Source organism: Sminthopsis crassicaudata, chromosome 6 (assembly GCF_048593235.1).
Source record: "Sminthopsis crassicaudata isolate SCR6 chromosome 6, ASM4859323v1, whole genome shotgun sequence".
NCBI classification, from domain to species: domain Eukaryota; kingdom Metazoa; phylum Chordata; class Mammalia; order Dasyuromorphia; family Dasyuridae; genus Sminthopsis; species Sminthopsis crassicaudata.
The window spans coordinates 181,387,665-181,403,260 of NC_133622.1; the positions used below are offsets into that span (position 1 = coordinate 181,387,665).

The 15,596-nt window shown below is 39.3% G+C and overlaps 1 protein-coding gene across 4 annotated transcripts in view; it reads left to right on the forward strand.

The window, feature by feature from the left end:
• Nucleotides 1-15,596, forward strand: part of MAN2B2 (mannosidase alpha class 2B member 2) — a 68,191-nt gene that overhangs the window by 42,707 nt on the left and 9,888 nt on the right. For all 4 annotated transcript variants that reach the window (XM_074275063.1, XM_074275062.1, XM_074275061.1 and 1 more), the window contains 6 exons: nucleotides 1,231-1,483; nucleotides 4,004-4,114; nucleotides 4,395-4,587; nucleotides 6,157-6,294; nucleotides 7,775-7,887; nucleotides 14,777-14,894. In XM_074275063.1, the coding sequence (XP_074131164.1) occupies nucleotides 1,231-1,483; nucleotides 4,004-4,114; nucleotides 4,395-4,587; nucleotides 6,157-6,294; nucleotides 7,775-7,887; nucleotides 14,777-14,894 (926 nt within the window). The remainder of the gene's footprint in view (nucleotides 1-1,230; nucleotides 1,484-4,003; nucleotides 4,115-4,394; nucleotides 4,588-6,156; nucleotides 6,295-7,774; nucleotides 7,888-14,776; nucleotides 14,895-15,596) is intronic.

Consider the following 15,596-nt stretch of genomic DNA (forward strand, 5'->3'; position numbering starts at 1 on the left):
TGTTTGGGAGACAGGCCTCTGTTGGCCAACTCCCCCTCCCCTGTTACCCATGAAATCTCCTCTCAAGTTCATCTATATCAAAAAACTTAAATTTCCTAGAAGAAAAAAGTAAAAAAACTTGAAGTCACTTTTCCAGGGTATAATTGTATTGCTTGATAGAAAATGTTCATTTCTAGGTAATATTAGTGATGAGAACTTACATTTATATATTGTTTTAAGATTTGGAGATTGTTTTACATACGTTATTTCATTCAACAACACTGTGAGGTAGGTACCCCTACTATTCCCATTTGTTAGGTAAGGAAGCTGAGGCTCAAAGAGGTTAAGAACAAAGCCTCACACAAACTTAACAAATGTTTCTTGATTGACTGATTGGCTTGTCCAGGATCACACAGCTAATAAATGTTGGAAGTCAGATGGAATTCAGGTGTTCCTAACTTTTCAAATTAGGCGCTGTCCATGTGAGACTTTTCATCAGAGAAAACACTGGATTTGGAATCAGAAGAGGAGCTCTGGTTCAAGATCTACCACTCTCTGGCCATGACATTTGCATGAATTGTCTCATCTTTCTGAATTTGGTTTTCCATAATTCAATAAGTTCAACAGACATTTAGTTATCACTTGCTAGAGGCACTATGCTAGGCACTGGGGGAGATACAAAGATGGATACACTACAAAACTCAGGGTTATCAGAATGATCAACAACAAGGATATATGTAAAATCCTTTGTAACAAAAAAGCAATTAGTCAATCAATTATTCAATAAGCACTGTCTAAATAAGTCTATAATTGGGGACCATTACAGTTATCCCCTTGGGTCTGACCCTATGATCTCACCAGCCTGACATTTGGACTGTAACATGGAGCATGAGGAGGAATCATATGACTGCTAAATTACCCTGCTGAGGTCAGCTAGTGTTAAGAATCATAAATATTTAGGCCATACAAGCTGAATTAAACTAGTAACTAACTAGAACTAAGAAGAACCAGAAAAATTTTCCTGTAATAAAGTGCCTTGGAATATAAGTGGCAGCATGATATACGGTAGTAGAAATAGAAAAAACCAAAACTCTGGAATTGAAACCAGATGAGAATTTTGGGAAACATCACAAGGCCAGGGGATGGATGTAGCGTCGATCCAGTAGTTTCCCCACAATCCCCAACCTCATTTTTTCACTTATTTCTCATTTATTCATCCTGTAGTACCAATACTTTTTTTTTTCTTAATAGAAATTTCACAGCAAAGGATTACATCTACGCTGCCTATTCTCGGATCTACAATATTCCCAAGGGTTACGATGGGAAACTGCTCTGCCACAGGATAGAGCAAGAGTACAGGGTGGGTCCTTTGGAGCTGAACCGAGAAGCGATCCTGAGGACAAGCACAGATTTAAACAATCGCCAAGTCCTTTATACAGACAATAACGGCTATCAGATGCAGAGAAGGACTTACAAAGCATATGTGAATAACACTGTGGCTCGGGTAAGCATCGTTGGGCTTTCTGAAAATCAAAAATCTCAAGAACCTTCAGGTCCCACTCTCAACAGAGGCTTCTCCATCAGCCTCTAGTGAGGAATGAATTGAGGAATCCCCACATGTGAGAGTTTATAACTAAATTCTCAGCTGTAGGCACTAGATCTTTGTCTTAGTGTAAACATTTAATTTTTTACTTTTTAATAATTTTAATATATTACTATCCTTTCTCAGAGACTCCTTTCCTTCCCTACTTTCCTTTCCCCCCTTCAAAAAAAGTATTGTGTTTTTGTTTCTTTCCTCCAAAAGTATTGTTGAGCAAAACAATCAACACCATGACCTTCTTTGGTGATGTGAGCCTCTTTCCATCCTGCTATTCCTCCACCTTTCAAGGGAAAAGGGGAAGGCATGCTCCACTATCAACAATTAACAATTAATAACAAATATTGATAAGGCCCTTACACCGTGCTAAGGCCTGGGTATTAAAAAGTCCCTCCCTTCATGAAATACACAATCTAATGGAAGAGAACACACACTGATGAGTAGGTACCAACTAGATAGAGACCAGATGCATTGGAGATAAGCTTAGAGGGAAGATATTAACATTAAGGGGGGGGGTGATTAAATTTCTTGCAAAAGGTGGAATTTTAGCTGAAAGGGATCAGTCCTCTGAAATCACTTTAAGTTACTGCATTGACCACAGTTAATATATTCCTTTTATATGGAAAGTTTTCCAAATTGTATTGTATTTACCCACCTTTCAAAAAAGTAAAATTTTATTGATATATTTTATATTTCCTATCAGGATATATTTTTATTTCATACCACTAACATCTCTAGATCCCAGCCACACAACTGAATTCTCCTTTGTAACAGGAAGAGTCCATAAAACTGGGGACACAGTGGACACATCTGACAGTGCATACCCTGTTCAGCATCTCCCATTTCTCCACAGATTGTTGACTTTTATTACCAGTTCTCTGGGACCAAGATTAATCATTATATGAGTTTAACTGCCTTTTAGTGTTGTTTTTGTTCTGTATACTTTTGCATCAGTTCCTCCAAATCTTCTCATGCTTCTCCAAATCCTTGTAATCATTGTTTTTCATAGTTGAATCATGTTCCATTGTATTCATGTGTCACAGTTTGTTCAGCGGTTCTCCAATTTTCTTTTATGAAAGGAGCTTCTATGATTATGTACACATATAAAAATATCATATTTAAACATCTAAATATATATGTGCTTATGTACAATATTTATCTCTGTACACATACACACAGACACATACATATATACATATACACCCCTCTTTGTTTCCTATTTGGATCCTTAACTCAGAGAATATGAACAGTTTTTGATTTTTCTCATAACACCAAATTATTTTCCAGAACAAATATATCATTTTTGCAAATTTGTCATCTTTGCCAGCACCTAAGCTCATCTGAACAGAATTTATTCTCTCCTTAGTAACTTAGCATATAATCAGAGCTTCAGTTATTATACTGGGCTTTAAAAGACAGTGATGGCCCTAAGCTCTCTTGATTTGTTTAGGGATTTTTTTTTTTTTAGTCAATAAACATTTACAAGTCACCTGTTGTATGCAGAGGACAGTTCCACATTCTAAAGTCAGATAAAACATTTAAATAAGATCTATTCTAGAGTCTCTGCCAACATGGAGCTCTATAGTCTTAAGTGGATATGACACATAAGGAGAACTGTACTTCTCAAAAATACATTAGTGCAATGGAAGGTATGAAGCAAACTTACACATGAGGTCTGAGGGGGAAGGTGTTGTGACCCATGGCATCAGCAACCATTTCATGGAGTAGCTAGCATGGAATTGGACTTTGGAGGCAATAGGGAAAGAAGGACATTCCAGAGATAAGGACGTGTGTGAGCTAAGGTTTGTGTTCAGTAGGCAGGGAACGTAGAAGCTGTGGAGGGAGAATTAGAAGAGGGCTGGAGAATAGCCTTGTGCCATATTATGGAGGGCTTTGAAAATCAAGCTAAAGAGTTATTTATTCTGGAGGTAATAGGGACCCATTGAAGATTTTTGGGGCAGAAGAATTATGTGACCAAACTTATGCTTAAGGGCTGTACACCCTGATACTTAATGGTCCAAGATGTCAGGCTTTGTCTGAATCTTACAGTTTTTCTCTTTCCTATATCACTGTCAACTCTCCTTGAACACGGCATGTCAGTGTTCCTGCATCTTGTAATGCTCCCTGGCCTTCTTTTTAATTTGCTGATTCTAATGACATATGCAAACTTGTAGAAGTATGATGAGTAAATAGACTCTAAATAAAGACCCAAGAATAGCTTCCATAAATTAAAATACATGCATTTTATAAAAGCTCATTCACCTCTTGATTTTTGGTTTGGTTTGGTTTTTAACAATTTATTTCTGGATTTGTGCCACATTGGAGTAATTGAGGTTGTTGGACATCGATCGGACTTTCATATAGGTTTCATATAGGATTGCTGTTCTCTGCTCAAAGTCACTCACTTCATTTCTTTCATGTCTACAGAATTACTATCCCATGGTGCAGACTGCCTTCATTGAGGATGACAGAAGCAACCTTGTCTTGCTGTCTGAAAGATCACATGGTGTCTCTAGTCAAGGAAATGGGCAGATAGAGGTAAAAGGAAGAAAGATCTTTTTCTTTTTCTTTTTCTGCTTATTAAGAGAAATAGAAGGGGGCGGCTAGGTGGCGTAGTGGATAGAGCACCAGCCTTGAAGTCAGGAGAACCTGAGTTCTCAAATATGGTCTCAGACACTTAATACTTCCTAGCTGGGCAAGTCACTTAACCCCAGCCTCAGAAAAAAAAAAAAAAAAAAAAAAAAAAGAGAGAGAGAAATAGAGGAAGAAATGACCACCCATATGACTTTTTTTTTTTTTTTTTTTTTTTTTTAAACAGGTGATGCTACATAGGAGACTGTGGAACAATTTTGAATGGGACCTCAATTATAACCTCACTTTGAACGACACATCAGTGGTTCAGCCAATTTTCTGGCTCCTTGTAGGACCCAAGCCCGTCACTACAGCTCTGTATCAGATGAGTAGAATGGCTTTGGAGCACAGACCAGTTGTTATACTTGAAGAATTACCTAGTAAGTCAGCATCCAGTTTCAAACACCTAGTGACCTGTGTTTGAGAAATAGCTATACACTCACTGGCGACTTATTTCTAATGTGACATAGGAGAAAGAGTACAGCATTTAGACACAAGATGTGAATTCAGATCTTGGCTGTGTTCCTCACTCCTTGTGTGATTGAGCAAACATGTATATTATCTCTGGTTCTCAGTTTCCCTCTCTTTAAAATCAGGGAGCTGAACTATAAATTATTTCAAAGGTTTTTTTTTTGTCATAATAAATCCTGTGTTTAGCCAGATTCTCAAACTGGATCCTCCTGTTAGCCTATTAGGTCAATGAAGAAATAAGTAAAAATTGCTCACATTTAAGAAGCATTTCTTCAAAACGACCTAGACAAACAAGTATTCCAAGCATTATTATAGTTATTTTACAGATGAGGAAACTGAGGCTTAACAAGATTAAATACTTTATCTAAGGCTAAAGGTCAAGTGTTTGAGCTAATATTTTGCCTGAAATTCAAGTGGGACTCTCCACTTAAGCTTCCTTTAACTTTGAATTGTTTTCACATTTAATTTTTTTAAATAGGCAGCCAGCTGGCACTAGAAATAGAGCACTGAACCTGGACTCAGGAAAACCTGACTTCAAATCCAGCTCAGATATTCACTGTTGTGTGATCAAGTCACTTTAAAGTACCTTGCAAGTCTTTAAAAAAACTATATAAATGCTAAATATTCCTATTCTTATTACTATTAAAATATAGACATTTAATATTCTCTAGGGTTAGTGCTTCCAAGAAACAAATATCATATTAAAATCTTTTTAAAAAAAATTAGCTAGTTACAGTTTGATATCTTTATCAGATATCTATGAAATATTATTTTGGCCCTACTCTTCTGAATTATAGCTTGCTGTCAACTAAAATTTTTGTAGAGAAGAGTTAATATAAAAGTCTTTGTGTATCTTCAATGTTTCATCTCTTGCTGTCCTCCTGATTTTATCCTTAAATGTCCTCAGGATGATTTTGATTAGTTGGGTGTTTGAGCTTTCTAAAAACTAAGAAAGAGCACTGGGATATTTTCTAGAATTTTTTGATTTTCTTTAATGGTGGTTAATTTATATTGGTTTAGCTTCTTTAGGAAATGCTAATAATCTATTGATATCTGTTTTTTGATATATTTTTAGTTTTGGGTAAGGGTTGCTTTTTTTTCTTTCTCCTTGGCTTTAGCAGTTAGCTTAAATTGGACAGATGGGGTTACTTCAACACATAGTATATCATTTAATTTCTAGTCTTTCTCCTAGTTTAATATTGATTTTTGACCTTTGCCCTAAGGAATTGATAGTATAATTGCTCAAAGACAGCATATATGGAAATTGTTAGTCTGGAAAGTTCAGAGTCGATCCTGACACAGTGGCAGTAGGAGCCCACATCAAAAGTGGTGTGAGAAAAGCACTGAAAAAGATATATGGGAAGACAAAAAATTACTGCACAATTTTGCAGAATGCTGACATTATTACCAAGTCTTGACTTTCCTTTTGTGTTCTTTACAAATCATGAAAAATACCCTGTCTTTGGTTCATCTTGCAGTAAATAGCCAGATGCCACTAGGATACCTCCAGAAAGATGCTCTAGCCCTCCCTCCCAATCTTCACCTCCAGATCCTCAGTATTCCTGGTTGGCAGTACAGCTTGAACCACACAGAGCATCTACAGAATCTGCAGAAAGGTGAGACACACTTTCTGGGGAGGATGGGATGGTGATAATGTTAACGGTTCTTTTTAGGCTAATATCCTACCTGCCATAGTTCCTCAAGAGATTACTCATGAATGTGCTGACTGAATGACTTCCCCAATCCTGTAAGGACTTTAACTTCAAGTCTATCACCATGGTAACTTTGGTTCCCAGTCCAAATCTCTGCAAAACTTCAAAACCTAGCTTAAGACCTCCTTCGGCTTCCAGAAAAACTCTCCCATTACTACAGCTCCAGCTTAAAGAGATCCTTATATTCTCTACACTCCTTTAGGAATCTTTATGTGTATGTATACTCTCTGAAGTCTTGTTAAACTTCTTTCTGTGACATTAATAACTGATTTTTCTAAAAAGAAGCATGATTTGCTGGTTTGTTGTTACAAATGAAAAATAATGTTTTAACTGTTATAAAGAACCAAAATTGTACCTCACAGAATTATTATGAGGATCAAATGGCATGGTCTAAATAACCTGCTTTTTACCTTAAAGTACAATGTTATCATTAGCTGCTTTTAATATTATCATTAATGTTCTTTTTTTCCCCAGAAAACTGAAGATAATTTGTGACCTCAGTAACTAAGTACTTCTAAGTCTTGTATACCCAGCACGGTACATACAAGACGTGTGATTGTGTTCATTCTAATAATAGTTCCCATTTCTGTAATGCTTGAAGGTTCTCAGAGGTCTGAGTTGAAGTATAGGTTTTATTAACACCATTTTAAAAATGAGAAAAAAAGATCCTGAGAGAGAAGGGCTTTACACAGGGTCACACATGGAACAAGCCATAGCTGCTATTTGACATCATCAACTGCTCAGGACAGCAAGAGCTGTAGTCTCTATCCTCAGGATACCTCCCCACCCCACCCACTTTCAGTCCACTTAAGGCAATTAAAGCAAATAGAACAATTAACCATTAAATGGCCTATCAGATTGTGGACTACCAACAAGAGAGGAGGGAAAGGAGGGTCCTTGTGGGCTGGTGTACTCGTAGGGGCTCTTGGAAGAGGGAGCATGTGGATTGTGCCTTGGTGGGAAGAGCTGTGTCCTGAAGAAAGAATTAGGTCACTGTGGATCCCTTTCATGTTGACAGAAATTCTGTATAAAAGACCTTGGATTCTTCCTCTGACACAAGAGGCAAGATGTGGTAGCACAGGGAATATTTGCTAGATTTGAAATCCAAGGACTGGATTAAAATTCTGCCTCTGCCATTTCTCAATAAGTCACGAAGCTTCTGGGCCTCAGTTGCTTCTGTGAAATGAAAGGGTTGGATTAAGTCCCTCCCAACTCTAACTGTAATGGTTCATCTGAATAGAAGCTCCTTGAGGGCAGGGATCATCTTTTTGCCCTTCTTTGTATCCCTCCCATTCAGCCTAGTACCTAACAGATAGGAAGTGCTTAATAAATCCTTGTTTGATTGAATCATTGCTCATCTCCCTGTTTTATTCTGTATCTGAAGGTCACAGAAAGGAAAGTGGGCCTGACCTCAGCCGGGTCTTACTCCGCATCTGCCATTTATACGAGGTGGGAGAAGACCCAAACCTTTCCCAGCCAGTAACTGTGGACGTAAAGGTAACACTAGTCTCCTTCTCCTTTTACCTTGTTGCAGTGAGCAAGGGGTCAAAGGAACTATGGGAAGCAAACATCACACATAAGAGACTCAGCCTCATAAAAACTGATGTTAGAGGAAGCCTTGGGCAGAGGAGCCACCTTGAAGCCAGGAAGATGGGTTCAGGTCCTACCTCTGAAACTGCATGGTCAGCATTTCACATAATTCCCCACATTCCAAGGCTTCACCTATAACTTTGGAGGGTGGGTCTTGCCTCACTAGGAGTCACTCTCAGAAACCACAGGCCTGGACAAAAAGCTCCAGAGATTTGGAGTCAAATCTGGAATTCACCCTGGTGCATGACTGCCTTAGGCTGCTTCTATCTTTCCTCACTGCTTCCTCCTTCCAGCCAGGTGGTCAGTCTGTAGCAAGGCTAAACTTTTTCCACTTGTGGTCTTATTTCATCCAAAAAAATTTTATGTGGCCTGGGATATATAAGCATATAAAATAGTATACAAATCAAACATTTACTGATAATAAATCACAATTTCATGATCCCCGCATTTAATTCTGCAACCCCCTATGGGATCACAAACCACAGTTTAAGAAGTTGGGTCTATAGTGTACTCCAATAACCAATCACTTTTTTCTCTGTCAACTTTCATCCTAATACTCATCATCATGCTTCTCCTCTTGCTGAGGTCAGGGAACCAAATGATGCGGTCAGTGGCAGTGCAGAGAGTGTGGGAATCCCGCTTTGGTCGGCGCAGGTCCAGAACCTGAAATATTAGACTGGCAAAAAGGAAGTTTATTGTTGGCATTGCAGAAGCCAGCTTTTGCTAGGAAGACTGACTTCCGAGTGACAGAGTCCTGGCAGAAAGATAAAGGTCCTAGCAGAGAAATCCTGGCAGAGAGATAACAGAAGGTTTATCACTGAGAAGAGAATGTCTCTTCACAGTGGGCAGGGACCCTGGTAGTGCAAGGGCAGAGAAGTCCCTTGGCGTGGCATGATTCCTGTTTTCAGGCCTCTGCAAATTAAGAGTTTAAGACTGTGTGTTTTTATAAGGAATCTGAGACTGAGGTTTCAATTGAATGCTGGCACTGCCCCCAGGCCTAGATTTCTGATTGAATTGGACCACTTACTGGGACTGGTCCTGAGTCAATTTTCAGCTCAACAGAGGGTGTAGCCCACCAAGATAACAGAATGAAACCACTTTATCTTGATTCCCTGAGGCGAGCCTCTCCCAGAGGAGAGTTTCCCAGAGTTCAAGGAGAGAGTTTTTCCCCCCCAAAGTCAGGGCAGCTTCAGGGTTCCCCCCATCAAAACCATACGATGAGGCAGATATTCAGTAAGCAGCTACTAAGCATGTAGAGCAAGATATGGTGCTCAACACCAGAAAGCACACACAAGGGACAAGAAAGACAGTCCTTACTCTCAAGGAGCTTCTGATCTCAGAGAAAGTGGAGAGAAGGTCTCCAGAGAGAAGAAAGCTAAGTTCTGCCAGGCCCAGCTCTCATGACTCAAGGAAAGGAAGTGGTATTATAATAATGAAATCTGATTGTTTTCTATTGTCTTCCCATTTCCCCTCTTCCCAAACCCTCTCTCTTATAAGGAAGAAGTAGCATAGGCCAAGGGAAACAGACTTAACCCCTTAGCCTGTCTGAGCCCAGGGACCTCATACCTCCCCATAGCCCAAGCCTGTGCCACATATTCTTCCTCTTTCTCCTCTGTTCCTTCAGTCCTATGGGGCCCAGACTGGTCCTTACATAGATTTGCTGTTTTCAGCCTTGTTTCCTTTCTGTCCTGTGGAATGAGATCCTTATGTACACTGTTCTTTGGTTGCTGCTTTCTTGACTCTGAAATACTTCTTAGAAGCTTCTTAGTTTCCTTCCATTTTTTTTCCTTCCCCCATCTTTGAGAGGCCCCAACAGGAAGCACACAGTCCTCTTCAAGTGTCCTCCTCTATGGGTGGTATGTGTTCTGGTGGCAAAATTCTTTTGGTTGAGTGCCATACCACTTCCTTTCCTTGAGTCGTGAGAGCTGGGCCTGGCAGAACTTGGCTTTCTTCTCTATGGACACCTTCTCTCCACTTTCTCTGAAATCAGACCACACACTTCCTTCAGAGGGTTTCTTTAGGTCTCCTTCTGTTATCTTGAGATGTTGGCTGTATTCCCTCTCTGCAGACAGCCCTGAGAAAAAAGCACCAAGACCCCATCTTTCACTGCAAAATCTCATTTCAGGTCAGGATGCCAAAAGCTTCTAGGTTCAGTTAAGTCCTAAAGCAGGAAGGATCATCTTAGTCCAGCTCATTTTGTAGATATGAAAAACTGAGGCTTAGAGGAAAAGCGGCTTGTCCAAAGTCACATGAAATGGAAAATAGAAGAGCCAGGTTTTCTGGTTCCAAATTCAGGATTCTTGTTCATATTCCTAGCAGAGTGGGGAAAAAAAAAACACAACAGATTTGGTTCTTGTTCTCTAAGTGTCAGCTCTGATTCTTGCTAATCAGTGGGAAACTGCTGTTCACTTACCTCCACTTGCACCTAAATTCAGACCCTTACTCACCTTTCATCTTGACTGTGGCAATCACTTCCTAATTAATTTCCCTCCTTAAATCTCCATCCCCATCTCAGATGCCAAAGTGAGTTTCTTAAAATATGGGTTATCTCCTCCCTTCTCACCATATTTAATAAACTCCAGTGGCTTCTTATTAACTCTGCAATTCAGATAGATAAATATATTTTACCATTCCTCATTCTTCCCTATCTCCATGCCCAAGATGTTCTCCCTCCTCATCTTTTATCTCTAGTTTCTTTCAATACTCAGCTCTAAACACCTCTTTTGCAGACTTTTCCTGTTACCTCCCCCCATCTCCCTTAATTACCAGTGTCTTTCCCTTTTATTTCCTTTATTTTTAAAATATGTATGTATGTATGTAGTTACTTACAAATTGCCTCTCTTCATTAGAAAGATAACATGGCCTAGTGGATAGATAGCTGGTTAAAAAGCCAGGAAGGCCTGGCTCTGACATTTTCTGGCTGTGAGACCCTGGACAGGTCATTTTATGGTATGTCTATAAGACTCTGACATACATAAAATGTACTGACCTGCATTGGTAGAGTCTTCTCATCTAGAGATTTCCTTCCTTCTCTAAAGGGGAAAGATTGCTGCTGCTTCTGCTCATTCACTAACTGTGGGCCTTTCCTCATCCATAACGTGGATCATGTTTTTATAACAACTTTGAGGTGATGGACTGATTTTCTTTCAGCAGCCCTTACTATCCTCATCTGCATTTTATAGTTTAGGCAGCTGCCATCTGTCAGGGATGTTATTAATTCACTTCCATAAACATTTATTAATCATCTAATTTGTACACAGCATTCAATACAATTAAGTACTCAAGGAGAAACAAAGAGTAGGTAAGAAATGGTTCTGGTTTTCATGGAGCTTACTGCCTAGAAGGGGGAAATGACCTTTTAAAAAAAAAAATCAGACTTATAATTTCATAATAAGGAATTTTAGTATGAAAATGCTTCTGTTAATCAATGCAGATTGGCACCTGGTTAGCAACTGAAGTCTTAGGCCACTGCCTGAGGTTGTTATAGGCCAAGGGATCAGGGAGGGCTTCATGGAGGAGTTGACAGTTGAATTTAGGATGTTCAGATGTAAGATGAGTAGATAGTGAGCAGCAAAGATAAAGAGCTGTATCTCCTAGAAAGATTTGTGAAGGTGATTCCATATGGGTTGTTGGGTGGATTGAATTACATGTGGAAAAGAATGACTTAGTTATCCAGTATTTGAGGGAAAAGAGGAAGTAACAGTAAAGCAAGAACCCCCAAACACGAAATGTTTACCAATGTCTAGTATAGGAAATATTTATTACCACCTGTAAATGTGATCATACAGGAAATTCAGCAAGAGGACTGCTGCAAAGTGCTGTTTTTCACAATTAGTTGTGTCGTGTTGAGATAAAAAGGGATTTTTCTAGATAAGGAAACTGAGGCTTAGACAGGGAAATGGCTCCTCTTGAGGTCAGACAGTGAGAAGGGGCCCTGGCCCAGAAGCAGCTGTGTTTGCCTCAGTTTGATGTTGTCTGTGTCCTCCCAGGCTCCCCTTCTCGGCCTGTGTCTGCCGGAGACTTAGAGGTACAGCTGAACATCCTCTCAGCAAGGGGGCCTGGAGGAGGAGCAAGGGGAAAATGAGCTGCTGCTTCTGCTCATTCACTACCTGAGGCCTTTCCTCATCCATAACATGGAGCAGTTCATGTTTTTACCACAACTTTCAGGGGATGGACTAGTTTTCTCTCAGCAGCCCTTACCTATCCTCAGCTGCATTTTATAGATTAGACAGCTGATTCCTGGACAGGTTACTGATTTGCCCAGTGTCCTGTAGGTAGAGAATGTCAAAACTGGTGTTCCAGCCTCACTGAGGTAGATATCTGGATTTGTAGGATAGACCAAAGGCAGAAAACATTTCACCAGGACAAGCATGGTTTGCCCATTATTCTTTTTTCTTTTCTTTTCTTTTTTTTAATTTCTTTTTTCTTTATTAAAGCTTTTTATTTTTCAAAACATAGGTGAGAACAGTTCTTCAACATTAATCCTTGCAAAACCTTGTGTTCCAATTTTCCTCCCCTCCCCCACATCCTCCCCTAGATGACAAATAGTCCAATATATGTTAAACATGGTTGAAATATATGTTAAATCTAATATATATGCATACATACTTATACCATTATTGTGCCGCACAAGAAAAATCAAATCAAACCAGTTTTTAAAAAAGAGAGAAGCAAAACAAAATGCAAGCAAACAACAAAAAAAAGAGTGAGAATACTATGTTGTGATCCCCACTCAGTTCCCACAGTTCTCTCTCTGGGTGTAGCTGGTTCTCTTCATTACTGAACAGGTGGAACTGATTTGGTTCATCTCATTGTTGGAGAGGGCCATGTCCATCAGAATAAATCCTCATACAGTATTGTTGTTGCCATGTACAATAATCTCCTGGTTCTGTTCATTTCACTCAGCATCAGTTGATGTCTCTCCAGGCCTCTCTGTATTCCTCCTGCTGGTCATTTCTTACAGAACAATAATATTCCATAACATTCATATACCATAATTTATTCAGCCCTTCTCCAATTGATGGGCAGCCACTCAGGTTCCAGCTTCTAGCCACTACAAAAAGAGCTGCCACAAACATTTTGGCACATGTGGGTCCCTTTCCCTCCTTTAAGATTTCTTTGGGATTACTCCTTTATTTTTAATAAGGCTTTGATTTAAACTTTTGAAAAATTCAAGTAAACAAACTATAAAACCGAAGACTAATAATCCTGTAAAATTAGAACAATTGAAGGTATTAAGAGAGAAAAATAAGGATAACATAATATAAACTTTTTTTTTTTAAAGACAATTCATTTGCTGTATCTCCTGCCTTTTTTTTTTTTTTCCATCTGTTTGCTGCTCTTCCAGTTCTCCTAGCATCATTTTGTATCACTTCACATACATTTTTGTGATTTCTTTGTTTTCAAATTATTTGAAATTATAAGGTTGGAGGGACCTCAAAGATGTTCTGGTCCAACTTCCTAATGTTTTTAGATGAGGATGCTGAAGTCCCCAGGAAACTTAAAAAAGACCCAAGATTTGTCTTCCTACTCTAGTTCCACGTCTCTCATCATTGTAAATATTCACGTTAATCAGTGAGACAATTTATTCAGTCATTCCCAGCATTGAACTTCTGGGGTGAATCATGTTTTTTGGCAACATAAACAGGTGGTGCAGCTGATAAAGTTCTGGGCCTGGGCTCAGAAAGATCAGAATTCCAATTCAGCCTAAGATACTATCTGTGTGACCTTGAGCAGCCATTTAACTTTTTTATTTGTCAGTTTTCCTGTCTGTGAAACTGAGGGAGTGGGAATTCTCCAAGGTCCCTTTTGACTCCAACTCTGGCTCTTGTTAGGTGTTAGTTTCCTCCAATTTAAATCAAGGAGATTGAATTCAGTGACCTTAAGCTTCTGGTTCTAATATCCTCTGTTTTAAGATCCCTTTTTCCCCTCCTTGAAACTCCATGATCCTTGTTTTTAGTTCCATCATTCCACATCTTTTTTCCCCATCCAGATTATGACGGCAAGGACTATATCTTCCCCATCGTGACATCCCTTGCAGCAGCTAGCATGATTCTAAAAATTTAAATCATTGCTATCTTTATAATTGTCCCAGATAGGAAAAAACTGGGACTGTTTCTATTCTGTTCCTTTCATATGAATATTTTTCATTGGGACCATAGTTAACTTTGAGTTATCCACATTTATCAGGAGAAGCCATACTTTATGAGAACTTCAGAAATGTCTTTGTGAGTCCCCATAAGCTCAATGACCTGTCTCAGGTATTGTCGATTTGGGAGCATAATTCTGATCATCCCAAGCGATGACCAAGTCAGAGCATGAGTCTATGGCTCACATTGTGAGCCACATCTATTTGCATCACTATAAATTTTATTGATGCCTATTGATTTTCTGTTGAAATTTCCCTCTGCATATTCCTCTCCTGAACCACCCTATATAACAACAACATTTTTTTAGGAAAAAAAAAAACAAGAAAAAAGTGATCAGCAAAACCAACCAATATAGTTTAAAAATTGTGTAAATGTATGCAATGTACCGCACCTGTGGACCTCCTCATTCCACAAAATAGTGAGTGGGAGAGGATATCTTCTCATCTCTTTTTTGGAAGCAGACTTGTTCTATGTGATTTCACAACATTCATTTTCAAATGGTAGTGATGGTTCTTTCTATTTACAGTGTTCTAGCTATTATTGTTTTCTTGTTGGAGACCATTTTATTTTAAGCAGACTTTTCAAAAAAGTGGTTTCATGCAGGCCTTGCAAATAACTCAATACCTGATATCTTTGTTTCTTAACAGTCTCTGCTCCAGAGTATGGGGACAGTAGCTTTGGTGGAGGAGCGTTCCCTCACAGGGACCTGGGATGTGAAAGACCTGAATCGTTGGAGGTGGAAAACAGCCAAATTTGAAGGCCAAGGTTTGAAAAATCATAGGTTCCTCCCCTTCCTATCTGTCCCTCTCAAGTCTTTTGAGACTTTGGGCAGCTACTTTGCTTCCAGCTAGCCCCATGACTCTTCACTGGGTCTCATGCCATCTAGGCTGTGACCTCCTTGAGAATCTGGACCATTTACCTTCTGCTTTTGGACTGGCCCTCAATATGATTTGAAGCAGACTCAGTTTCCTTAGCCTTTCAGGTTTTGCCTTCTATATTGTTCGCTTCTCCCTCCTTAAGAAACATCCCATTCCCTTCAGGTCCCAAAGCCCTTTTCATTTTAGTAAGGATCGATACTTTCAAGGAAAAAAGCTTTGCTTCCGAGGATGAAATATCAGGCTATAGCCAGTGGTGGGAGAGCTTTAGGAGTATCTTGGTCATGGTGCCCTCCAGAAGGAATCCATCAGTTGAACTTAGAGTAGCGCTTACACATTTGGGGCCAGAATATTTGAGTCTAGCATTCATGGTATACCAGAAGCAACCTGCCAGAGCCTTTCACTGCAAACAAGAACTTAGGAATGTTAGAACTGGAAGGGCCCAGATAGCACAGAATGTAAACTCCTTAAGAGAAAGGACCGTTTCATTCTTTTTCTCCCCAGTGCCCATCACCTGGTAGGTGCTTGACAAATGCTTGTGGACTGATTGATGGATTGTCAGCTGGAAGGGATCTTAGAGAATACCAAACCC